The sequence below is a fragment of the Callithrix jacchus genome, chromosome 9 (genome assembly GCF_049354715.1).
Source record: "Callithrix jacchus isolate 240 chromosome 9, calJac240_pri, whole genome shotgun sequence".
NCBI classification, from domain to species: Eukaryota; Metazoa; Chordata; class Mammalia; order Primates; family Cebidae; genus Callithrix; species Callithrix jacchus.
In genome coordinates, this window is record NC_133510.1 from 73,135,345 (window position 1) to 73,163,133 (window position 27,789).

The 27,789-nt window shown below is 37.8% G+C and overlaps 1 protein-coding gene across 2 annotated transcripts in view; it reads right to left on the minus strand.

Moving 5' to 3' along the window:
- The window catches only part of PTPRB (protein tyrosine phosphatase receptor type B), a 121,641-nt gene that overhangs the window by 92,844 nt on the left and 1,008 nt on the right, over window positions 1-27,789 (minus strand). For both annotated transcript variants that reach the window (XR_013521927.1, XM_002807127.7), the window contains exons 2-3: window positions 27,038-27,436; window positions 15,434-15,690 (exon numbers count right to left, since the gene is read on the minus strand). Coding sequence is in view for 1 of the 2 variants with exons in the window: in XM_002807127.7 (XP_002807173.4) it covers window positions 15,434-15,690; window positions 27,038-27,436 (656 nt within the window). In the remaining variant the exon portion in view is untranslated. The remainder of the gene's footprint in view (window positions 1-15,433; window positions 15,691-27,037; window positions 27,437-27,789) is intronic.

Genomic DNA, 27,789 nt, shown 5'->3' on the forward strand with positions numbered 1-27,789 from the left:
AATTTTAGAAAGATATTTCAACAAGTCTTATAATTTTTTATTGATTATTTGGAGCACCATCCCCAACAACTGCCAAAAGAAATGAGATTCCACATTCTAATGTTCACCTCAGTGGGAAGGATGGCATATTAATTTCTTTTTCAAATAGGCTATATAAAAAGCTATGTTATTGTCTACTATATCTACTGTGTCTACTTTGAGGAAAACTAAAACAAAAAAAAAAGTGAAAAGTGTTTCAGTTCTTTTATTATTTATTTATTTTGAGTCGGTCTCACTCTGCAACCCAAGTTGGAGCACAGTGGCATGATCTCCGCTCACTGCAACCTCTGCCTCTCCAGTTCAAGCAATTTTTGAGCCTCAAGCCTCCTGAGTAGCTGGGATTACAGTCATGCACCATCACGCCCAGCTAGTTTTTTTTTTTTTTTTTTTTTGGTATTTTTAGTAGAGACTGGGTTTCACCATGTTGACTAGGCTGGTCTCGAATTCCTGACCTCAGGTGATCCACTTGCCTTGGCCTCCCAAAATGCTGGGATCACAGGCTTCAGCCACTGCACCCGGCCTGTTTCAATTCTTTTAGAAAACATGCTTTTAAAAATACCTCTTAATGAAAAAATGAAGTTTCTTCTCCTCAAGAGATTCTATAGACTCTTAACCTACAGCCAGATCAGAGATCTCAAATCCTTTCAAGTTAGCAAACACTTAGAAAAGTCAAACCTAAAACATCTTTGTATTTCTGGGAACAAAAGAAACTTCTTATTTCTACCTAGGTCACCTGCACAGTAAATAACATTTACTCTGTATTTCGTGCCCAAGTTCAGTGGCTCTGCACAACCTGGCATACCTGTCAGCTTCCTCAGTGGCAGGGGTTCCCTCCTGCTATCCATAGATACTACAAGCCTTCTTACAGGCTCTGGCTGCCCTCAGCCTTTACAGGAGCTTTTTCCCAGTTTTATTCCTTTGCAACATTATGATTTTCTTCTTTTGCTGTCTTCAGATAACAATGTGGTTTCCTCAACTGTAACACTGAAATAATATCTACTCTAAATATACCACACAGCTGTCATGAAGAAATATGACAACTATATTAAAGTACCTTTGAAAACTTTAATGTGCTATAGAAGTGTCACTTTGCCTAGTAATACACTGTACTCAAATCACATTTCTGGCTCTTTTAAATTCATTTGTCCACTTACTAACTTCCGTTGCTCATCTTTATATTTGTCCTTTTCATTGGGGTTCTAAATATTCTCACAGGTTACCCCTCAGATTTGGGATCTTCTCACTTAATATGTCAAACATCCTTCTGTCATTTGTGGAAATCTTCGATATATCTCATCTCCTCCAAGCTTTCCAAAACATTTTTTTAAAAAGGCTACATAGCATTAACATACGATTATTACCCTATCAGTTAATTTTAGAGCTATGTTTCATTTTCAACATATCTTTTAACAAATCTTTCCTTCTCATGAAAGAAAATGTACCAAAGAGGCAAAATTTGAGGAGTACAAATCAAAGAGAATAATAAGAAAATATCCTCACCATTACACAGTTTAGATGCTTCCAAATTCTATGTTATTAATAGTGATTTGTATCAAGATATATCTCCACTGAAACAAAATTAATTTAAAAAGTCAAAAAAAGTAAGAAACAAACAAAAAAAAAATAGTGCTATACTAATAATGTCCTTGGGAAAAGGAATTAGGAAATATAGACAAGATTTCTTTAAATACAATCCTTTACTTTTTGATCTATAAAAGAGGGACATACACATTTAGAATCATGTGTCTTTTATCTGTTTTATGATCTTCAATGTTAATGAATAATCATAGCAATACCTGAAGGAATGGACCAATAGTCATAGACATCTCTTTTCTGAAAGTATATAACCACTCGTTCTTTTTTTGGAGAACCTTGAGGCTGACAGCGGAGCTCCCAAATGATTAGTGAGACCTAAATAATCCATAAAAATGAGCATCCTATGAAACAAGAGGGAGAGCTTAAACTTAGGCTTTTATCGATTACATTTTTCCTTTTATTTATTTATATTTTTTGAATCAGAGTCTCACTCTGTCCCCCAGGCTGGAGTCCAGTGGCAGGATCTCGGCTCAGTACAACTTCTGCCTCTCTGGTTCAAGCAATTTTCCTGCCTCAGCCTCCTGGTAGCTGGGATTACAGGTGTGCGCCACCATGCCCAGCTAATTTTTTTGTATTTTCAATAGAGACAGGGTTTCACTATGTTGGACAGGCTGGTCTTGAACTCTTGACCTCATGATCCACCTGCCTTGGCCTCCCAAAATGCTGGGATTACAGGCATGAGTCACTGTGTCTGGCCACATTTTTCCTTTTAAAAGTCCATAATTTAGAAATCAAAGAAAACCGTAATAGATTCAAGAAAGTATAAGACTGGAAAAAGCTGCAAGATAGCATCTTTTCTATGAGGAGTTTATTTGAAACTACTGGACAAAGTATAAATAAATTGATTCATTTTGGTTTTTGTTCTCATCTTTGTTTGGAATTCTTCAACTTCTCTTGAGCTTACTTGCCCTTTGTAAGGACACTACATTTGAATTAGAAGTTGCACTCCAGAAATTTGGAATCAGCCACTCTGTACCATTTCAGGAGACAAGCTTTTCTCCTTGCCACCAGGAAACCTTTCCCAGACTGCATGGGAAGGGTGAGGCTGCTTTTGATTAGACTTGAGTGAACAAACAGCTGCCTTTAAAAAAGTGTTAGCAATTTAAAAATCGTTAATTGGCTGGGTGTGGTGGCTCACACCTGTAATCATAGCACTGTGGGAGGCTGAGGCAGGTGGATCACTTGAGTCCAGGAGTTTGAGACCAGCCTGGATAAGATGGACAAACCCTGTTCTCTACAAACAATACAAAAATTATCTGAGTGCAGTGGTGCATGCCTATAATCCCAGCTACTCAGGAAGCTACAGCAGGAGGATGGCTTAAGCCCAGGAGGCAGAGGTTGCAGTGAGCCCAGACTGTGCCACTGCACTCCAGCCTGGGCAACAGAGGAAAAAACCCTGTCTCAAACAAAAGCAATGATTAATTATGAGTTCATGGCTGAAAGCATGAATTTTGTCACATTATAAACATAGATGTTGAATGATACAATGGGTTATCCAGGGTTCTGGGAGCCACTGTTTGAGAACTGCTACTTTGGACAGGGGTTTGAAGTAAACATGGGGATGAGGGGACTGTGGTATTGGATGAATGAAGGGAGGGCAGAGTGGACTGGTTAAGTTAATCCACACTCCCCTCACCTATGACTAAAAGTCATGGTCCTTACAGTGGCCCCTCATTACCTGGCCTCTGCCCATTTCTTTCCTCCCTCCTGCTTGCCTCCTAGTCTCCACTTGCCTGGGTCTGACAATTCATTTACTTTCATTCAGCAAACATTGACTAGACACCTATTGTGTGCCAGGCTCTGGTATAGGTTTTGGAGGCTCCACTCTTCCTCCCCTGCCTATGGAACTGACTTGCCCTAGAGCTCTTGTGCCCGTCATTTCCTCTTCTTCAACCACTCCTCCCTGGGCTCTCTGCTTGGCAATCTTTCTGGTGTCCTTTAGATTTCAGCCTAAACACACCTCTAGGGGGCCAGTCCCTTTCTGACCCCACAAGAAAAAATTATCTCTTTATAATTCTTAATCTCAGTAGACATTTGCTTAATTCAGAGCAATGACTCTTGGTGATAATCTGTATTATTTATGTATTTGTGCACTGTCTGCCTTTCCTGATCACATGGAGGATTCTTTTAGAGCAGAATCTTTGTCCCGCTCTTCTTGTACGGGGAATGGCATAGTCTTAACCACCACTTGTTGAATCTTCATATGAGCTTAGTAAATATTGTTACATGAATAAATATCCTAAACAAGTCCTTCTAAACATGGTCCTGCTGGATGCCTTAAATACTATCCTGGAAGGGAAGAGGGAAAAGAGAAGAGAAAAAAGAGGGAAGAGCAAAGGAATGAAAAAGAAGAGAAGATTTATTTAGAAGACAAAGGAAAAGGTGGGAAAAGTGAAGAGTGAGAGGAAAGACGAAAGGAGGAAAAGGAGGAGGAGGAGGGAGGTGGTGCCCTTTGGAACAGTGGTTCTCCAAGTGTAGCTCTCAAATTATCGTCATCTGAGAACTTGCTAGAAATGTAAACTACTGGCCCCACCACAGACCTAAGGAATCAGAAATGCCAGGGATGGAGCCCAATAATGGAGCCGGTCTATATTTTAATAGGTCCTCTAGTACTAGTTCCTGAGAAAAAGCTATTCAAATTCTGAACAAAGTTCTCAGATTATATCCTAAACCCTGTACCAGCTATTATTTTACATTCAAGAGAGTTAATGGTATCTTGGTTTTTAATTTTTTTCATAAGTTTTACTGAGCTCTTTGCTTATAAAAAAACTGCATAGATGATTTAGAAGAACAATTTTAGAATGCATTATTTAAGTGAATTGGTGACCTTTATACTATGCATATTTTGATACATGTAACTTCTCATTAAAAATTAAGTATGAATACTAATGGAAAAAGGATCAACAGGTAGCAAACCTAATACATGTTAGATGTCAGGCCAGTCTGATACCTTTCCTCCTAGCAGGTACTTCTGTTATGCAAATCTCACTCCAGGCTTTCCCCCAGATACTTATTAGAAGAAAGCACAGCAATCAGTAAAATGTGTCAGTTAAATCCTTTTCTGAGTTTTACCTCGAACGGGCTCAATAGTAAATTCTGGCAAAAGTGAATACACTTTTAACCTGCAGTAGGTGTCATGTATTTAAAAAGAGATGTATTAAAATGTAGAGAAAAAAATTTTTTTGATAAGTAGTTTAAAACCAAAAACCATGACCATCCTATTTTGTGTTTAGAGATACAGTCTGGGATACATGTTTTTCAAGGATTTTTTCTAGCTAAACTTCCTAGATCACAGGTCTCCAAAAAATGGAAGTAATGAAAGCATCAGGAGAGTGCGGCTGTGAGGATTAAATGAGAAGGTGCATGTTACATGTATAGTACAGTTCCTGTCTAAAGGACTCTATAAATACTAAGTTTCAAGATTATTCGTAGTAATAATATTCTATGAATAACATTAAGAGAAATCATGAATGCTGAGCACTCGGTATTAGAGAATGACAAAGGTCATGGCTGAGAACTCGTCTTTCTGAGAATATCCAAATGGCAACAAATTATCATTGCTTCCAGTCTCATACCCAAATCATACCCAATTTTCATTCCTAAAATCATACTCAAGAAACTCTCCAGTAGAACAACACACAAAGACATTTAACGGCTGCTCAGTCTGTTGGACCAGCCAAGATTTTTTTTTAAAATACTGCAAGGGAGGGTGGGAGTGTGCGTTTTGTCTCTAATGGCAGGCTCCACTGTCTCTCTAGAACACATCTCTCAAGTTTCCTGGTATTTTTTCCCACACCCATTTCTCACCCACTTCCCCTCAACTACTTTTTATTTTGGTTTAACTTGAAGGAAATGGGCTTTACATAGCTTTTGTTGTAGCTTTGTAACTACAAACAGCCAAATAACTTAGGACCAGATGTGAATGCAAGCAAACCACTCTTTCAACCTCAAGCACTTCTGCATCTTCTTTCACAATGGCAGTTCCTGCCACCCACCCTCAGAAGGGAGTCTACTCTCAGAGGCACCCAGCCGAGGCAGCAATGCTTACAATGGGGCAGTCTGAATGGGTGTAGCTGCTGCACATGATGGATTCAGGAGCTAGCAAACATTTGTCACCAAACCCTAGGATAGTAGACAAATACAGCATGGCTTACGATAACATTGGCTTTAAAGGAAAGGAAAGAAAAACAGTCGCCCACAGAAATTATGGGTGGAGGGTAAGGGCTCTGCCTTCTTATTCTATGCATCATGTTGCTAGAACATTATTTCCATGAATTCTCTGAACTCCACAAACTGGGGAGCTCACTGTCTGGCCAGCACAGGTGTTTTTTGCTTTTATAATGAGACCTTAACATTGTGTAAAACATTGGAATAAGGTGCTAATGTTGAGGAAATCAGGAAATTTTACACACAAAAAGTTTGGATTTTGACCTCACTCAAAAAATCAAAGCATGGAGCCATGCTGGGCCCACATTCTGTCTGCCTCTTGGTCTGACATCTCCCTCGCTCTCTTCTTCTCTGCTGGATGAAGCAGATGAATGGCATCTGAGAGACACCTGAATGTTGGAGTTGACAGTGATCAAAGCCCAAGATCAAAGGATCTTACTGTGTTTTTCAAAAATGTACTGCTAAAACCTTCAGCTAGATTATAGACTCCTTAAAGGAAGGGGCCATGTCTCTTCATTATCTGCCACACATCCCCAGGTCATGGCGACTCAATGTCTCCTTATATATTGACAGAGTAGACAATCACACCCCCACCACTAAAGGGCATGGCTAAGTATTTGTATATCTTAAACGCAGTATGCAGTATTCTTCAGCTGCTCCAATGTCGACCTGGAACCCCTAGCATCACAGAATCTAATACCCAGCCCTTAAGCTTTAGGATAAATGTGTCCAAGCAGCCCCTGTGCCCAATGGACAAACTGATTCCGTGGAAGAGCTGGTCTTTTTCAGGAATCAGGAGTTCATTCCTGATATAATTTCTCAAGCCACCAAGGTCCAAACTCTCAGCAACACACACACTGTGGTAACTTATCCACAGCTCTGCTATCCTGGGCTGGAAGCACAACCTTCCAGAAAGAGGAGCAGGCATAAATGTGCATACCCAGATGAGCTGCAAGAACTCATTAAACCTAGCATATGTGGGGTGTACTCAGTAGCACAGATCTATTTGGGATCCACAATAAGAAAAGCTCTGATAGAAAAGTAGGTACCTCTTGGGATCAGATGATAAAAGAAGAAAGAAAAAAATAATAATAAAAAAGAAAAATAGGTATCTCCAACTTCCAAATGCGAAGGTTTCCCAGCGGGGAGAATCTTATCTGGATTTAGCAATGGCCGTATTATGCTCCCAGCTCCCCCAAAGTGTGGGAAGAAAGAAAGGGGATTTTAGGTCAAAGATAGCTCTTGGAATTCATAGCATTTCTCCATTCAGTTACTTTTCACCATATCTCACAATAACTGGCTTTCAAAACTGTTATTTCGTGAGTGGAATATGAAAGTGCCACCAATACATAGCTGGAGTAAATTACAGAGATTTAAAATACTTAGCAGCTTCTTCCTGTTTCCAGAGTTTCTTTATCTTATCTTCATACTTATCACCCCCAGTTCTGATCCTTGGATTTATTGCTTGCTCTTGCAAATTCATCATCATTTCTCTCATGGTATTTGCTCTCTTCCTACCACAACCCCTACCCATGTCCCCCTGATCCTCAAAGAAAACAGATCCAGTATGTCTGAGCCACTAGTTTATCCCTAACTCAGTGGACTCCCTTGGCGTCTACCCTCTGGAAGCCCTTTAGTAAATTTTTCCTCTACTCTTTTCATTTTTAAGAATTGTACAAATCTTGAGATTTTCAGGCTGGTGGGGTCCAGCGAATTGTAGACCACCTTTATGCTATTGGGACATGGTAGTCCACTTTAACTGACAAATTAAGAAAACTGTAGTCCATGTCAGAATTAGGCCTAAATGATGCTAATTATAAATTAAGGTCTTTAGAAACATATCCTCCCCACAATGTATTTTTCTCCAAGTGGCCTTTTTTTTTTGTAGCATTAGCAGTCTCAGAATCTCTTTATATTATATCCATTCACACTAGTCAATCTAGGAGTCACGACGAGTGGTCAGAGGATGGTTTGCTTTTTTCCCCACTGCTTCTTTGTACTCCTTCCTCCAGGCATTTGCCTTGGAAGAGGGGAATATCGTCCCATCTTTAGTTCTGTCCACAGAACAGTGGTAGCAGTGGGGTGTCTCCCCTGCATACTTTAAGTGACCCAACAAAGGCGGTTACCCCAGACTTGCAAGCAATGGAGGGAAGTGGGATGTTTTCTGCATTTGCCTCCTCATTTATTTGGAGACTCACACTGGGCTGTGATCTCTTTGAAGGCCAAATAGAAGGAAACACAAAACTGTGAAAGCCCAGACCAGTACCACAATGGCTATTCATGAACAGAGGAAATACAATCCCTCTCCCAGGCCAGAGGGAGGGTGGGTGGCCAGGGGAAGATTTATAGATACTGAGCAGTATCAGAACCAGCCAGTAACATTTCTAATGCATGTTCAGCATTTTATCCCTTACAAACTATTTTCACGTAATATGTTGACTCATCTGGTTTTTACCGCCCTGTGAAGAAGGCAAGGTAGGAATGATGAAGCAGAAATAAGGAGTAGCTAGTATTAATAGCTAAATCTACTGAATATTTATCATGTATAGCCAGTGTTATTGTTTGTTTTGAAACAGGTCTCACTCTGTCATCCAGGCTGGAATGCAGTGGCATGATCACAGCTCACTGCTGCCCTGGCATCTGGGCTCAAGTGATCCCTCTGCCTTAGCTTCCCCAGTAGCTGGGATCATAGGCACACACCACCATATCTGGGTAGGCGGTTTTTTGCTTTTTTTTGGGGGGGAGAGACAGGGTTTTGCCCTGTTGTCCAGGCTGGTCTTGAACTCCTAGACTTGAGTCATCTGCCCACCTCGGCCTCCCAAAGTGCTGGGATTACAGGTGTGGACACCGTGTCAGGTCTAGCTAATGTTCTAAAACACTTTACTTAGTTGGAATTTAATCCTGTCTTATGAAGCAGAGTGAGTACATAACTATCCTTATGTTAAAGAATAAATGAGTGGGACTTGAGTAACTAGTAGATTTCACCACTGCAATTTAAGCCAGGTTTCTCTGACACCAGAGCCACAGCTTCTGATTTATTAGGTTTAGAGTAGGGCCCAAGTGGTTGCATTTCTAATAAATTCTGGGACTAGGGTCCATACTTGGAGAACAATTGGTCAGGGTATTTCCTGACTCATACCATGGACAAGTTTCCTGTCCTACTGATTTTGTCCTGGTGAAGACACACAATTCACATAATACTATTTATAAATGTGACAATAACAACAATGGCAGCCAACATTAACTAAACAGTATTTTACTATCATTCAGGTACTACTCTAGGTTTACAATGTGTGTTAATTCATTTACTGCTCAGGGTTGGGAGGTAGAAGAGAGAGAGCACCACAGAGTTTTGAGGTCAAGTACTGGCCCAAGTATAAAACCTTCCAAAGTCAGACCCTTCACACTGGCAGGTAAGGATGTGAGAAAACAGAAAAGGAGAAGAGCAGGGAACACTCTGATCCCCAAGAGTCAACATAGGACAGTCTTGCAGTAGCATTAGTGAGGAGTAATTGCTGGATTTCAAATGATGTTCTCCTTGGCATTTAACTTTAATATCAGGCACAACATGTAAGAGAATAGGTGACTAGATGTTCAGGGGAGACTGTGTGTGTGTGTGTGTTTTACTCTTCTTGGTCTGTTATTCCCTAGTCACTTAGTCTTGGGCAAGCTCCTCTTTAAGTTTCAGCTGGGCATCCGCAAAACAGAGAGAGTGGTGGTGGTGGTGGTGGTGGTGGTGGTGGTGGTGATGATAATGATAATGATGATGGATGGTAGATTGTTTAATGGTCACAGATTCTTCCCACTCAATATGCATGCTCCTTTACAATGTGAGTTTGCAGCTCTTCCCATCAGGAAGAGGAGGCTGGAATTGCCCAGGCTGGAATCTATTTCTACACTCCCTGAATCTAGCCTGATTTGAGAGTTGCTTTGATCAATAGAATAGGACAGAAGTGATATTGCATGGTTCCTAGACCATGGGCCTCAAAAGGCTTGTAGCTTCCACCTTTGCCTTCTGGTGAAGCTGCCCTAAACCATCATTAAAAGGAAGCTGGTGTAGTGTACTAGGGGAATGAGGGGCCATGTGGAGGAGAATCTAGATTCCCCAGCCTCTAGCTAGCACTGGCTGCTAGTCATGCAAGTGAAGCTATTGTGAATCCTGGAGCTCAGTTGACCCTCCAAAGCGAATGAAGCTGTAAGAGTGAACCTAGGAGAAACCAGTAAAGGATCTCCCACCCATTCAACAGAATCATGAGAAATTATAAACTGTCACTATTTTAAACCACTATGTTTTGGGGAGGCTTCTTACATGGTGATAGAAAATGGATAAAAGTACCCAGCTCTCCGGGTATATATAAAGTGCTTAGCACCATTTGTAACATACAAATCTTAGCTATTCTTTTTCAATCCTCTAGATTCTCTTCTTTGCTAATACTGTACAACATCTCTTGGTGTTTTCTTCATCATTACTCAAAGGGACTCTTGATGGAAGCAAAGATCAAATACATGCCACTTTCTCTTTGGAAGACTTTTGTGACATCACCAGCTCCACTCCCAGTCCCAGTGTTCCAACTTCAATGTATCCTTTGACTGTGGATTTAGAACACCGTGGCCACTCCATAAATGTTAATTCATGGTCATGACATAGTATTTATAAGCATAAAATCTGAGCATTTCAGTTGTTATTCTTTGTTCTCTAGATATCTCTCTTGGATTAAATTCTAAATTCTATTTTATGCTATATATTTGTGGGAATAAAAGGAATCGCAGATAATTTAATAGTATCACTAATAATTTAATAATATTATCACTAACATAGTGCTATTCCACTCCCCTTCCCTCACCTCCTCCTCATTTTGCATGATTCCACTCCACATTTTTCCTCCCCCTGCCCCCCCCCCGACAAAAGACTCAGTGCTTACTGAGTATTAAGCACTGTGTTTAAGTCCTGGAGATACAAAGCTGAATAAAAACAGTCCCTACCCTCCAAAAGCTCATATTCAGATTTTTCTTATCCATAGTCATTAGTTTCTACTTATTATTTTTAGAGTTATACTATTAAAGAATCTGATACTATTAATATAGTGTGCTTTTAATAATATGGTGTTAGTATCACAGATCATTTAATAGTATAACTATAAAAATAGTAAGGAGAAATAATGGCTATTTCTGGATGAAGAATGCATTTGAAAACATGTATTTGAGTTCTTTTTCTTTTTTCTTTTTGAGACGGAATCACGCTCTGTCATACAGGCTGGAGTGCAGCGGCATGATCTTGGCTCACTGCAACCTCCGCCTTCTGGGTTCAAGCAATTCGCCTGCCTCAGCCTCCCAAGTAGCTGGGACTACAGGTGCACGTTGCCATGCCCGGCTAATTTTTTTGTATTTTTTAGTAGTGATGGGGTTTCACTGTGTTGCCCAGGCTGGTTTTGAACTCCTGAGTTCAGGCAATCCACCTGCCTCGGCTTCCCAAAGTGCTAGGATTACAGGTGTGAGCCACTGTGCCCGGTTGATCTTTTTCAATATACATTCAGTTCCTTTACATGGGATAATTCTTATGGGGCTCTTAACTATGTAAGTGTTTTCTGCATTCTTCACAGATGCTGAGTCTATACTCAATGATTTTGACCACATTGTTTATATAATTCTATAATACCATTTTTTAAATTAGTTTTTACATCTCCCATAATGTCTGCCAAATAGCAGGTGCTCATTAAAGGAGTATGGAATGCATGATTGTATTGAAGTAATAAAGATCCCAAGTGTCTTTAAAAGCTAATTTTAGATAATAATTGGGGTCTCTTTCTAACTTTCATTCTGTCTCATTTCAGTTCCTTCACCTTCCCCTCTTTCTTTCTCCCCCATCTCTTAATAGGTTAACTCCCATACCCCTTTAAGCTCGGTTCCTATATTGCCTTCTCTGGAAGACATTCCTTGAAACTTCCATAGCAATCAGGACTCTCTCTTTTGTATTCTAAAAAGCCTGTGTATATCTCTATGTCCCTTAGCACCTTGGCAGACAATGAGTTTCTTCAGGGCAACAAGTTTATTATTCATTTTTGTGTCCTTGTAGAAAGCCGTACAGATATTAGTTCCCATAGGCTTACTAAGGACCAGGTTCTTGCTCTTAATCCTTGCAACAGCCTTTAGAAGTGGAGATTCCATTTTACAAGTGAGGGAAGTGAGGCTTGGAGAGTTTAAGTAACTTGCTCCAGCCCTCTAGCTAATAAGAGCTGGGGCAGAGTCAGGACTTTGACCTCAAAGTCTGAGTTCTCTAGCACTCTGTTTTCTGACACTAGTTTGGTTCTCAAGGAATGTTTGTGGAGTAGATGAACATTTCCCAAAGCCACTAAATTTAACAGCCACCAGTGCCTTCTCTTTTTTCTCTTATACTTATATGTGTGTGTGTTTTGTATAATTGTGTAAGTGGAGGGGGAGAGTTGAAGGGTGACTAAGAGATGAAATGGAGGAAATAGAAGGGACAAAAAGAACTGGATCACTAGCTCATGAATGGAACACTAGATAGATTCAATAGTATAGACATACTAAACACTAGATGCACAAACTTCAAAACACGCACAGAATGAAAGCATGGCTGCTCAACATGACCATCACACCTGGACACTGGCAGTACCCAAGTGGTCATTTGTTACCCAGGTGGCCAACGATTCCACCTACCTGCATACCACTTCAATCTGCTCACCTCCCAGCCCTCTTTTCCACTCTCTCCATTCCATACCACTCTCCTCGGCTGCTTCACCTCACCCTGCTCCATTCTGCTCCACTCCACTTCTGTCCTCTTTATGCCAGTCACCTTCCCTCACCTCATTTTGAACTATTCCACTCCACACTATGTTTAAGTCCTGAATATTCAAAGCCAAATAAATATGGTCTCTACCATCCAAAAACTCATATTCAGATTTTTCCTATCATCAATCATTAACAGACCACCCCAACCTACAGTCCAATTAGACTAAGTCAATCCAAAATCATCACAAACCAGATGCTGTCTGATAAGAAAACAATGGATACATAGAAATTTTATTTGTACATGATTCCAAGCAATTAAGTCAAATGATTTTACTCCTTTCTTATACTTTTCTAGGCATCCTCTGTCAAGACAGAGTAACTTTTGAAATTACTTTCAAAGGACAGGCAATTTATATCCCAAGTGACTCATTTTTACTTTCAAGGTATCTAACCACAGCTGTTTATAATGGACTGTTATAAAGTTAAAGCTCTTGCTAAATCAAATAATCCAGCAGGGATGATCAGACTAAGGCTTTAGAGTCATGAGAGATGCAACTGTTGACACTGTTTTGAAAGAGCATAGTTTTTACACACTAGCTTTCCAGGACACAGTTAAAACTTTGCTTCAGCTTCAAGAAAAAAGCTGGAACATGCCATAGTTGGATGCATAGTCATTCTGATGTCCTACCTGGGAGCTCATATAAATACTGCAGTGAATCTCACTTTAGAAAAAGGCTACATGACCTAAGGCTGCAAACGCAGGTCTGGGGCTGGGTCATATGAGCTCTGTAACGCAGTGCTGGGTTGCCCCAGTCGTGTCTGCAAAGCTCTGGAACTGGCTGCCTCAGTCTTGATGGCAGAGAGCCTGGCTACCCTTGAACTTCTCTGTTTCACGATTCATGCTAGGCAAACATGGGAGAATGTTCTTTTGCTAAAAGACAACCCTTTAGTGTCCAGGAAGATAAATGTTTATAATAGTTTTTAATCAGTATGTTTTTTATTTGATACACAATTTTTTTCTGTACTGTTATATATATTAAATGAAATTTCTTGTAAACTGTTGTTAGAACGGAAGTTTTGGCTAGGCACATTCAGCCACAATGAGGAAGTGCTCCCCCAAGAAACATTCATTTTCAAAAGTGGTGATACTGTTTGGCCATGAAAAAGAAGGAAATCAAATCTTCTGTATCAACATGGATAGAACTGAAGGCCAGTATCTTAAAGTGAACTAAGACAGACATGAAAACATAAACACTGAATGTTCTTACTTATAAATGAGAGCTACATAGTGTGTACCCATGGACATAGAATGTGAATTGGTAGACAATAAAAACTCAGTTTGGGGGATTGGAAGAGGGTGGATAATGAGACATTACTTAGTGGGTACCATGTATGGTATTTGGGTGATGGATATCCCCCAAACCCTGACTTCACCACTGTGCAATTTGGGCATGTAAGAAAATTACAATTATAATTGTAATTTTAACTAAATTTAAACAAATTAAAAAAAGTTAAGTTAAAAAATGTAAGTGGTGAATCTCTCACTCATGTGAGTGGTTGAAAGGGTTTGAGAGTTGGAGATTTAGGGTGGGCACAGTGCCAGGTGGTGATGGTAACCTTAAGTCATAGCTCTTGTGCTTTCATTTCCTGTCTTCCTTTCCCATTTTCCAAGCTCAGATAGATCTGAAACCATAATTATCAGGCTAGGAGAGGTGGGTGAAAAGCTTGGTGGAAAGTGAGAGAATTTGGATGTTTCCTTCCCCTACTCTAAGCCCAAACTGGGTGGGGTGATGGGAGAAGAGAAGCTAACATTTAAGTCAAATTTAGAGTTCACATTATTTCCTGTAGTTGGTATTTTTGTCAGGAAACTGAGAGTAAGTATTGAATTTTAAAGTGATATAAAGCGTCCAGAAAAGTAATGGGTCTTTTCTAACTTCTATTCAGAAGCAAAGAAAGAACTAGGCCACGGAAAGATTTATAGCAAAGAAAAAGTGGAGATAAAAATAAATTCCCAGGAGTTATTCAATATACTGGCTATATTTGTTTTGTGATCAATAATGAAACATGTGCTCACCAGCCGGGAACCATATGCAATGTTAAATTCTGCACAATGCAAAAGATACAAGAATGCTAAGTGGATGTGAAGTCATATGACTTCTATAAATGATTTGGGTTGTTCATTAGGAAAAAGCTAGAGACTGCCAGTGGAACCTTAGCTTTTCTGATGTGCTATAATTACACGTATTGACAAAATGGTGGCCTAGAACTCTGTAAGGAAAGTAAAACCAGAGATGAACACCTGAAACAGAATCGCTATTTGAACAGACTCCTATGATGATGCCATTCTGCATCTCAGTCATTTGACTAATGTCACCTTGTGGAGGTGGTTCGAGGATGTTGATGGGGAAGTGACAGTGACTTTTACTCATCTTTTACTGTGCTCCTGAATCCATTATAGTGATTCTTGAATCTGCTATTGCTTTGGACCCTTTCCCTTCCTTTAAAGCATAAATAATTATGACATATATATTCAGGATTGCCTGCAAGGCACTGATTTCAGTTTCTATTTCCTGGTTTCAGGACATATGTAAGACCGTGAACTCTGACTTCAGTTCAGAAAACATTCAGTTCAGAAAGCCAGCCCACAGTTATGCCATGGCAGCCTAGTTATCTGCATCTCATAAAGATGTAGAAATCTTGAGTGACTTTCAAATATTTTCATTATGCAAGATGCTCTCCTGTACAATTAGCAGCTAGGACACAGACTGAGAGTGCCTAATCCCCTACTGCAGCAGTGGCATTTTCAGCAAAGCAAGTCTTTTCAAGCAACGGGCTTCCTGAGACATGCAGAGACCACACTCCACACCCCCTTTCCTTTTACCTCTTCAGTGGTGCTAAAGAAGGGCTGAGTAGTCCACAAAACCCATGATGTGTCTGTAATTCCAGTCGTGTGCAGACTGGGATGCTGCCTCTCGCTGCTGTTTTGGCTGTAGCTTTCTGCAGTACTTCTGATGAAGGCCTCTGTGGTGTTCCTAATAAGGTGTTCCAGGCTATCTGGAACTGCAGTAAAGGCAGTAGGAATCTGGGGAGGAGCTGTGTTTCTAATGCTCCTCACTGAAACTTCTGTTCCCAGGCCAGCTGAAGTAAAGAAAAGACAGTTGCGAAGATTATTCTCACGTTTTTTTGAATTCTTGACATAAAAGCAATTTTACTTAGCAAAAGAAAGCCTTTTCAATAATGGGCATGTGGATAAGCTTCAGTTATATGAAAAAAGCAAAGGTACTTTGAATGTGTGACAATGCTCATTTGTCCTATCCAATTCACCCATCCTTTATCCAGTTATCAATTTTATACTGTGGAGGGAAAGCTGCAGAAAGTGTGCTATCAGAGAAAAACCCAGCTCTGTGTAGAAGACAGGATTAAATTTAATCTATGAGAATTTAGGAGGGTCACTGAATTGGCTTCAGGGGAATCCACGAGTCTCCCAAAACTGCAAAATTCTATGCACGTGTGCATGTATAATTTTCTGTGGGGTAGTGCCATAGCTTTCATCAGCTTCTCAAAGCAGGTGTTAAATCAAACACCAGATTAGGCAATTTAATGACTTGCCTAACTTCACCACAAAGATTGACAATTCCTTGGAAAGTAATGACACTGGTAGCCACAGTGCAAACTGTTTCTAATCCTAACTGTGTAAGTTACAAATGATGAGACTGTTGTATTTTCTAAGCTATCTATCTTCTGGAAGAACAGAGAACTGATTTACAATTTACGAGCAGGTGGGATTAATTTATAACTTTGTTTTGCAAGGCTGAATTGCCCATATTAAAAAAGCATATTAGTTCATGAGTTAGGTTCACTTAGCCATAATTTCAAAATGTACTCTCCATTTCTTGGGGATCTTGCTAATGTGTAAATTTGGATTCACTAGAGATGGTTGGATCCAGCATTTAAAATGAGCTCTTAGGTGATGCTGATGCTACTGATTTTGGGGCTGCACTTTGTAGCAAGACCCTAGAGCACACTTGAAGCACTGAGTAGTTCTGTAAATTATGGTCTGAGGTGGTTTGTTTAGATGTTTCTATCAACTTCATAGTATGCTAGAGTTCTGTGGGATAGGAAAACCCACAAAACCTTATATAATCAGATAACCATAACTTTGAAGAGTTTCTGGCTAAAAGACTGGGAGAGTGAAGATTTTATTTTTCTTTACTCATTTACTGGTTATTTATTCAAACAACTGTTTATTAAACAACTACTATGTGCCAGATGAGGTCTCCTAAAGAAGCTATTTATCATCCTATTTTCCCTGTTCTGGTCTGCCTTACTTAGCCCTCTTTTGAGTGTCATTCCTTTCCATTCCAATTTCAACTGATTAGTGCATTTCATATAATAATGTATGTAAGGAAGAGGGAGATGAGGGCACAAAAAGAGGATTAAGATGGAAAAGGTATTTTTATAATTTATCAAGATATAAATATCAGCAGTTCTTCTAAAAGTTAATTAAATAATCTTGGCTATAAAGCATCCTTTCCTTGAGATGTAGACGATTGTGCAAAGTACCTTGTACATAAGGTTGATGAATTTACAAATAAAAATACATTATGTTCAGTTAAATTATAATTTTAGATAAATAGCCAACCAATTTTTAGTATAATTTAGTATATTTAGTGTATCCCAAATGTACAATGATATAAAGATTATAATATACTGTGTATTACTAATATACTGAAGATTATTTGTTATTTGATATTCAAATGTAACCGAGTGCTGTGTATATTATCTGGCAATCCTACTTGTACATCTCCCAGATCTCAGCTTTGATTGATTTTTGGATATTCCCCTTAGTTTCTGTTTGTTTTAACCTTTTCAAATCTTGTGTTGCTGTTACTGCCTCTGTGCCCAGATTAGCCACTCTGGACAAAGATCAGGAGACTTATTCATCCTTGGGGTGTTTTCTACATGACAAACTCAATTATACTATTGGTGAGATTCCTTTATAACAAACTCCCTAGAAACAGTCTTAATTCTGTAGTCTTACTTGAGTTAGGTGCTTGAATGTTCCCTTAAGTAGACATTTGTCTATTGTAGGGATATAAAAATCTCTATACATGGAGATTAGCATTTTGGTTGATTTGAGCTTTGCTTGATGCTGATCCTCTGGGTGGACTGCTACGTATGACAATTTTAGCTCTTAGACCCTCAAAAAAATTTTAAACATGGGGTTATGACAAAAACCAGCTTCTAAATACCTAGCATGTAATTACATGTCTTAGTATGTCAACCTATGCTTACTCTTCTTCACTAAGGAGCTGTTGGTAAGTTTTTAATTGTAAGACATTTTTATGTTTTGAATTTTTTATGTTATAAACTTTTCTCATGTTTTACAAATTCTTCACATGAAAGCAATTTACTTAGCAAGAGAGGGCCTTTTAAAAAAATTAACTTACATAATTCAATAGATGAAACTGGACTTTCCCAAAATTAGATAAATTTTCAAAACACTCTTGAAATTTCTTCTGCAAATAACATAGATTATTACCACTGCATGTAGCTTTGGACTATCTTATGGAAAAAATTTCAGTCTTCTGTAATTATCTTTGATTAACCTTCTAAATATATTTTTAAAACATCCCATACCAAACAAGTTCATTTTCCATTTTAGACTGCCACCTTTTTTCCAAAGAAAGAAACTACAGAATATTCAGGTCCAGTACCCTTTCATTTTGTGTCTGTGTTTTTAACTTGTGCTATTTAAAAAGCAAGAAAGAAGATTTAGTGTTAACATTCAACTTCCAAGTTTTGTCAAATTTAAAGCAGCGGTTTGCAAACTCTGGTAGGCATCAGAATCACCTTTGGAGCTTGTTAGAATTTTGAAGCCCTGGTCCTCCCCTAGAATCTGCAATTTAGCAGACTTGGTGTTGGACCTGAAACCTGCTGTTCTAACAAGTTTTTCAGGTGATTCCTAATACACATACATACATATATATATATATGTATATATCTGTATATATATATATATGGTTTTAGTCATATACATAATATGAACCAAAAAGAAATTAGAATCATCTCTTATGTGGGTACTGAAGGACTATAAAACAGATGGAAAGAAAGAAAATCCATTACAGAAATAGATAAGATGATCAAATTAAGTTTATTTTTCTATCTCCTGAACTCTTGAAATAGGTGCTATGAAATTTTATTTAAAAATAGTAGATCTTTGGATATTTTGGTATCCATGAATTCTTTGGATGTTCTTAAAAAATGTATATACATTTCATAGCTCATGAATTAGCAAGATGTTTTGACAAATGCAAGGAAAACTTCTCATACAATGGAACAATATGTGAAAGCTATTTTTGAAAGCTTTATTGTACCATTGTTACTACATTGTTTCCATAACACATTTCTCCCAGAACACAATTCAAGGTGAGGTAGACCATTCTTGGTTAATCTAAAAAGTTTTAGCATTCAAGTTGCATAAAGCTCTTTTTATAGGGTATTATCACCTTATAAAGTGATTTGTAATGACTACATAATATCAAGACCACCTTTCAAATTCATTTTTACAAGAGCAATGTGTATTTTATCTTGTAAATTAATCTATGATTGGCTGAGAAATAAAGTTTTTATAATGATTATAGAGATATATAAAATATATATAACATATATAATATTTATATATGTAACATGTACAGACATACATAATATAAAGATTAGATATACATTATATATACATTAGATATACATTATATATCTAATCTTTATGTTAGAAAGTAAAATTAATAAATGGAAATTGATACCAAGACATAGCATAGTAAAAGACCAAAACATAGCACAGGAAAAAAATTACATGATAAAAGAATTGAAAGGCGAATTAAATCAAAGAAATATGTTTCAATAACCAACTATTACTCAATAATTCTAAAAGCGTCAAGAGACAACAGATGCTGGAGAGGATGTGGAGAAATAGGAATGCTTTTATATAATCTTTTATTATATATAAAAAAGATTTTATATAATATATAATAAAATATTATATAGATAGTGTTAGTTTCCCTTCTTTAAATGATACAAATAACTTTTAAGCATGTTGAAAAGAAAATAACTTGAATGAAATTCATTTTTGGAATAGAAGATTTTAACTATTCTGATACTTTCTATTCCGTTGGAAGATGCCAAATATAATGTGCCTTTTTAAAAATGAATAAATCAATCTGAAAAAGAGATAACAAATGAAACAGGAGCTACTTTAGAAAAGGAAGATATCTATCTGTCTGTCTGTCTGTCTATCTGGTTGGCTCTTTGTATCTGTAGGTTCTGTATTGGTGAATTCAACCAATTGCAGACCAAAAGTATTAGGAAAAAAATGGATGGTTGCATATGTATTGAACATGTACAGACATTTTTTCCTTGTCATTATTCGCTAAGCAATACAACAACTATTTATATTTACATTCTGTTAGTGTTATTAGCAATCTAGAGATGATTTAAAGTATACAGGAGGATGTAAACAATACATCATTTTATATCAGGAACTTGAGCATTCTTGAATTTTGATGTCTGCAGGAGGTGCTGGAGATCATCCCCCATGTTATTAAGGAATGACTGTATACACACACACACACACACACACGCATGCACGCACGTGTGCATTAATTAAAATTTTACTGGAATACATGGGAATAATGGACTAAATAATTATTGAAAATGGTTAAAAGACTCATTAACATTTCAGAAAATATAATTAGTGAAATAAAGAGTATGCCTAAAGATTTAAACATAAGACCTAACACCATAAAAACCCTAGAAGAAAATGTAGGCAATACCATTCAGGACATAGGCATGGGCAAGGACTTCATGACTAAAACACAAAAAGAACTGGCAACAAAAGCCAAAACTGACAAATGGGATCTAATTAAACTAAAGAGCTTCTGCACAGCAAAAGAAACTAACATTAGAATGAACCGGCAACCAACAAAATGGGAAAATATTTTTGCAATCTACCCATCTGAGAAAGGGCTAATATCCAGAATCTACAAAGAACTAAAACAGATTTACAAGAAAAAAAACAACCCCATCAAAAAGTTGGAAAGTGGGTGAAGGATATGAACAGACACTTCTCAAAAGAAGACATTTATGCAGCCAAAAAACATAAAAAAAAGCTCATCATTACTGGACCTCAGAGAAATGCAAATCAAAACCACACTGAGATATCACCTCACGCCAGTTAGAATGGTGATCATTAAAAAATCAGGAGACAACAGATGCTGGAGAGTACGTGGAGAAATAGGAATGCTTTTACTCTGTCGGTGGGAGTGTAAATTAGTTCAACCACTGTGGAAGACAGTGTGGTGATTCCTCAAGGATCTAGAACCAGAAATACCATTTGACCCAGCAATCTCATTACTGAGTATATACTCAAAGGATTATAAATCTTTCTATTATAAAGACACATGCACTCGTATGTTTATTGCAGTACTTTTCACAAGAGCAAAGTCCTGGAACGAACCCAAATGCCCATCAGTGATAGACTGGATACAGAAAATGTAGCACATATATACCATGGAATACTACACAGCCATAAAAAAGGATGAGTTCATGTCCTTTTCAGGGACATGGATAAAGCTGGAAACCATCATTCTCAGCAAGCTGACACAAGAACAGAAACTCAAACACCACATGTTCTCACTCATACTGGGTATTGAACCATGAGGACACATGGACACAGGGAGAGAAATATCACACATTGGGGCCTGTTTAGGGGTTGAGGGCTAGCGGAGGGATAGCAGGGGGTAGGGGGATAGGAGAGGGACAGCAGTAGGAAAAATACCTAACGTAGATGATGGAGTGATGGATGCAGCAAACCACCATGCATGTTAATACCTATGTAACAAACCTGCACGTTCTGCACATGTACCCCAGAGCTTAAAGTTTAATAATAAAAGAAGACCCATGATTAGAAAGTAAAATTGATAAATGGAAATTGATACTAAGACATAGCATAGTAAAACACTAAAGCATAGCACAGGAAAACAATTAGATGAAAAAAATAATTGAAAGGCTAACTAAATCAAATAAATATATTTCAATAACCAACTATTACTCAATAATTCTACTATGGGTTGCATTATGAAGATATGCCTGTTTTACCCGATACTCCATGTTTTCTTTAGGAGAAAAGACTGAAATAGTAGGGTAGAAGGAAAGCATGCTGGGTGGAGGAGGAAGAATGGCTCCTAAATTCAGGGCTATCAGGTTGTAGGAGAGATGTTTTGAACCAGAGGCTAAACAGAGTGAGGGAAGGGGGAACTGGAAATGGGGTGAATTACTTGGCATGTTCAGGACTCACTTGTCCATTAGACACAAGGCACAATGATTAGGGCCCATGATATTTTTAGGGCAACACAAATGATTTAATTTCTTTGAAAATAAAAAAGTAACTTTAGAGTCAAAGAAAATGTTTTAACTTTTTCACAGATTAGAAAAAATGAGAATTTTAGGCTACATGAAAATCTATTATTTTACTTTTCTTTTTTTTCAGCAGAGGAAGGGGACCACAGAGGGAAAGGAACCCAGAGCCCATGAAAGTCATACAGAGTCCTGTGTGTGCCCTGATAATTTCATTGATGTGTCACAGGCTGAATATGGCTGGGGAACTCTGGATGCTATACCCGCTATCTTCAATGATCATATAAATCACCTATCAATTGTCATTGATAACAATTGTTTTCAGATATACTTTAAAGTGGTCTACTACAAGGCCCATGTTGTTATAATGATGCCAGAAGAAAAACCCTAAAATGACCATGACAGCCAAATTAGTCAAAAGTAGGGTTTGTATACACAAAAGACACTTTCTGTTTTGTTTTTCCCCACAAGTTCTTTGCATTCACAAGTACTTCTGCCAGCCATTAAAGCCAAAAACTTCTACCAAAACTTTTTCCCAAGAGTGTATATATATGACTGCTTATCTTTCACAATGTTCACACATTTTATTCCCTCTCCCAAATCACTACAATTCAACAATTACTTTAACCAGCGGTTCTATCAAGCCTGCCAACAACATAGTTTAGTTCATCAGCAAAATCTCTTTGAGGGATTTCACCAGCTCAGCCATATCATGGACACATGAAAATTTGCCTACAAAAAATTTGCCTGCTTTCCAGTGCTGCTTTTGGAATTAAAAGACAATTCCTGCTGTCAGAGAAAGGTGAGGTTTGAATGAATGAATCAGAGTAGAGTAGTGAATAAATGTTGATTGATTGGCGGACATTCTATATTCAGTGTTATTTTCTTCACAATTTAAAATGTCTGAGTGAAAATAACAATTTTAGACAATCGGTTAGCTTTTTATAAATGTAAGGAGACTTGGCATTCCTGCAGAAAGTCATCGAAACCGTGGATGGAGTTCTGCACCCTTCACCTGAAAGTCCTTGAACCACAGAGACACCGTCTATCCGCCAATGGATTTGCATAAATGTTTTGAAACCATTTTCAAGTTTGTAATGTTTTAATTTTCCCCCGGCAAGGAGTATTTGCTTAGATCTACTAGCAAACCGTCATTTCCTTTGAGTAAATTTCCCTGTTTCCTATATAGAAATGGAGGCCAAGGAATCAGAAATTTTCCCCATCTGATAGATTCATGAAACTTCAATAATTGGTCCACTGTAACCTTTGTTGTCTGCTTGGGGCCAGTACTATTTCTTGTTGGAACAGACGTAACTGTAATTTTTTTTTTCTTTTTGAGATAGGGTCTTACTGTGTTGCCCAGGCTGGTCTCAGACTTCTGGCATCAAGCAATCCTCCCACCTTTGCCTTCCAAAGTGCTGGGGGTATATAAGCATGAGCCACTGTGCCCAGTCAACTATAACATTTGATAGCTTGGTGCGTTTAAAAATTATACTTGGATTGCATAGAAGACAAAAGCAATAATTTATGATGCCATACGCTATTTACGGCATTCTGAAAGTAGCCCTTAAAGATTCATGATTTCTTTTCTCTTTACTGTTCTGACATTAAACACTTTGCACAAAGTTGAAACATTTATTAATTTAATCAAGGAGAAGAGGTAGTTAGTAATAACTGTGACAGCTAAACTATTAACATGATAAAGTTTTATGTGTCCCCAAAAGACTGTTTAAAAATATGCAACTTCAAAATTACCCTTGAAACATTTTTTTAAAGAATGGGTGCTTTATGTGACATACTGGCAAGTACATGTATTGGAAAGGAAAACACTTTCTTCTGTCTGCATTCTATTGTAATTACCTATTTATTTATGTATCTGATTTCCCCCTTACTCTAAAGAGTAAGTTGTATTCAATGATTTTCAATCTTGGTTGCACATCAGAATCACCTAGGAAGTACTTTAAAAATACAAGGTCTGATTTAGTCGGCCAACAGGAAAAAGCCCAGGTTTTGTCCTCTAGTATTAGTTAAAAGCTGCCATGTGAGTCTAATATGCAGCTTGGGTGAAAAATCACCAGCGTAGGGTACCTCAGCACCAGTACAAGCTCTGGCACATAGTAGATGTTAGGTAAATATTACCTGGAAATTTGAATCCAATTATTAACATGTCTTTTATGAAACAAATATGAAACATGTGGTTTAGATTTTTACCTTCATAGATATGCTTTCTTTTATTGAAGAACATACAAAAAATTCACCTCATAGATGGACAACACAAGTATTTGTTCTGCTTTATAGTATTTAGTTATCAACTTAAAAAATGGTTTGGAATCATTCATTGCAAACATATGAATACACACTCTAGCAACTCACGAGCTCTCATGATATAGGTCTACAAATAGCATTTTTAATCTTTTATTAGGGCTGGGCATAGTGATTCATGCCTGTAATCCCAGTACTTTTTTAAATGTCAAGGCGGGAGGATCGCTTGAGCCCAGGAGTTGGAGGCCACAGTGAACTATGATCACACCATGGCTCTCCTGCCTGGGTGATAGAGCAAGACTTTGTTTCTAAAAACAAAAACAAAGTGACAAATTTAGGATGGAGCAGAAAAATGTGTCTGTGAGTTTGTAATTGTGTTAAAGCAAAAGTATATATTATACTTATGTGTACTCAAATATAAGAGTGTATTTTTACCACAGTTGTGCAAATTTTAACATCTGCTTTTTCTAGAAATCCATCTCTTCCCCCAACACATATTATGAGGCATGTTTTGAATACAGCATTGTTCAATGGTTAATTGTAAATGGCTTATTCTAGGTACTTTATTTTTGAAGTTCATTACTGGACATATTTGTATGAATGTCACCGGAGGTAGTCTTTCTATGAATTATTATGTTGAATAACTCACCACTGAGTCCATATCTACTTTTTTTCCTTATGAATTAGACTTTTTAAAAAAAATTACACTTTAAGTTCTGGGGACCATGTACAGAATGTGCAGGTTTGCTACATAGGTATACACGTGCCATGGTAGGTGTGGGCAAAGCCTTCATGACTAAAACACCAAAAACAATGGCAACAAAAGCCAAAATAGACAAATGGGATCTAATTAAACTAAAGAGCTTCTGCACAACAAGATAAACCACCATTAGAGTGAACCGGCAACCAACAGAATGGGAAAGAATTTTTGCAATCTACCCATCTGACAAAGGGCTAATATCCAGAATCTACAAAGGACTTTTTTTTTAAGTTCCAACTATATAATTTTATGTTAAATAAGATTTGATTAGGGTTTGAGGATGAATCTCACTCCCTGTGTATAACAGTACAAATGTAATGTTATAATGTTTCTGTATTATTTAGGACAGCCATTGATGAACCATCGGAAAGGTACTGTACAAATTGGTGCTATATGCTGAATATTTTCTGATAAAGTTGAATTTTCTAATTGATTTTTTATCTTATTCTCATAGGCAGAAAGGATATAAGAACAGAAACTATAACTCTCAACTTTTATTGTATGAAAGCATACTGCTTATTTTAGAAAGGCATAAAACATTCAACTGGCATCTAGTTAAATGCTTGTTTTAACTTATAGAATGAATGAGTGACAAAAAGTTGTCCAAAGATTACCATGGTGGAAAGACTAATATAAGCCTCAAAAATTGACACCTAAAGAAGAGACTTTAGGATACAGTGGATGCTGATCTCGCTATAGGATTATGGATCAAAATTATCTGGTGATTAATAAATATCAAGTATTATGCACAAATCCACATTTCTTGAAACAGAATCTTGGAGGTGACCGTAGAGGAAAAAATGGTGGGAAAGAATCTTCGGAATGTACATGTATTTTTTTAATTTTTATTTTTAGTTCTGGGCTACATGTGTAGGGTGTGCAGATCTGTTACATAAGAAAATGTGTGCCGGGTCCTTTGTTGCACCCATCAACCCATCACCTAGGAACGAAGCCCAGCATGCATTAGCTGCAGGAATGTGTAGCTTTAGTAAGCCCTCCCTTTTCTACCCCAGGCGATTCTTATGCAAGCCATGGGACAAATCTGTGGTCAAGCATTTGGGAACCTCTGGTATAGTGGCATATACACTAAACAAAGAGTTAAAACTTAGGCTCTAATAATAGATCTGCTGTTAATTTATCTGGGACAATTTACTTAACCCCGACAAATTGGTGAGGTGCTTCATTTCTTGATAATTTTTCCCATGCTTTGTAAAGTCCATTGGAGCCTAATATATTGTGATTCATCAGTTTTATCTTTCATGACTTCCTAAAGCAAACTTCTAATAGAAGAGTAAATACACAATAACATGATTAACTTCAAGAGAAGATTAAACTGCCTATATATTCCACAAGTAAAAATTCCCAGCTCAGGACTGAACTGTGTCCTGCACCAGCAGTTTGTGCATGTGTATAACAAGTTTTTACATGTGTCCATTATCTAGGTTATATCCATTAATGGTCAATAAATTAGAAAAATCCGTGGCTGCTTATTGAGTCTTAACATTTCAAAAGCATGTAACCTCCAAAAGATACCTACCCCTAAACATCAATACAAAAGATTTGCAAAAACACTTCATCCCAGTCTTATAAAGCACCATTCTGATGTTCTAGTAATTCCTTATAATTGGCAAATAGAAGTGCCTATGTTAACAAAATCTAATAATTTCCTGATTACTGACTTTAGTCATTACATATATATTCTGTGATATGCTTAGATCCATATTCCTACATCTAACAGTGCTTAACCATATTTAAAGAAAAGAGAGGCTCATGAAATATTTGTTGAATTAGTAAAAGAAGCAAGAAAAGAAGGGAAGGAAGAGCAAGCAATAGAAAGAGAAAAGTTTGGCTTATTTTAATGAGGGTAATGAAGTTTTCCATCATTGGACACCTCACCATACATCTCCATTAGCTTCTGAATCTTCTGTAGGAAATATGTTGGGCATGTGGACTTCCCTTGAATGTCAAAACACCACCACCACCACCACCACCACCACCACAAGATATTTAGTCGAAGGACTTTCAGGATTTGTTCTGAAAGGAATAGCTCACCTTTTTTTAAACAGAGGCTTTCATTGACCAGTTTTCCCTCCTTGTTGACATCTATTTTCATCCAGCTATGGAGCCATTTCCAGGCATTCTTGACCACTACTACTCTGAAGTTTTGTTTCTGGAGAAAGAAAGAGGTATTTTCTACCTCAAGGAAGCCTTCCTGCTCATAGCAGGTCCATCGGGGTGCCTGGGAACAACGGGCTAAGATGACTGAGCGGGAGAGGCCGTGAGAGGAGTTGGAGATGGCCAAGCACAGTGCAGATTTCACATGAAGGAGCTTTTCATCCTCAGTCCACATCCACTGTTGGTTCTGGATGGTCCTATTGCACGAGCCCATGACCACTTTCTCATTTTTGAAAAGACACTGTTGTTCCTTGACATGGACAATCTGAAATGCTTCTGGAAGATGAAAAGCTCATATAAAACATTAGGTAGCAAATTACGAGGCCTATTAGAAAATGGAAGAACCCACCCACAAATGAGCTAAATAAAATCACCGGTTTTACTTGTAGTTTGTTATTGCTTATTTCAAGTGAATATTCTCATATTTAACATATGTGATTTAAAATCCCAAAGCTGACAATGTAAAATGTCCATATGTCACACTTAACTCCCCATCTTTTTTTTTAATTTGCACAGGCTTTATGGCAAAAAAAAAAACACACCCCTTATTGGAAAACGAAAGAAAGCTCAGAAACAAAACCATCCAAAGTATATAGTACATTTTAGTCCAATTAGATGTGCTGAAGTGA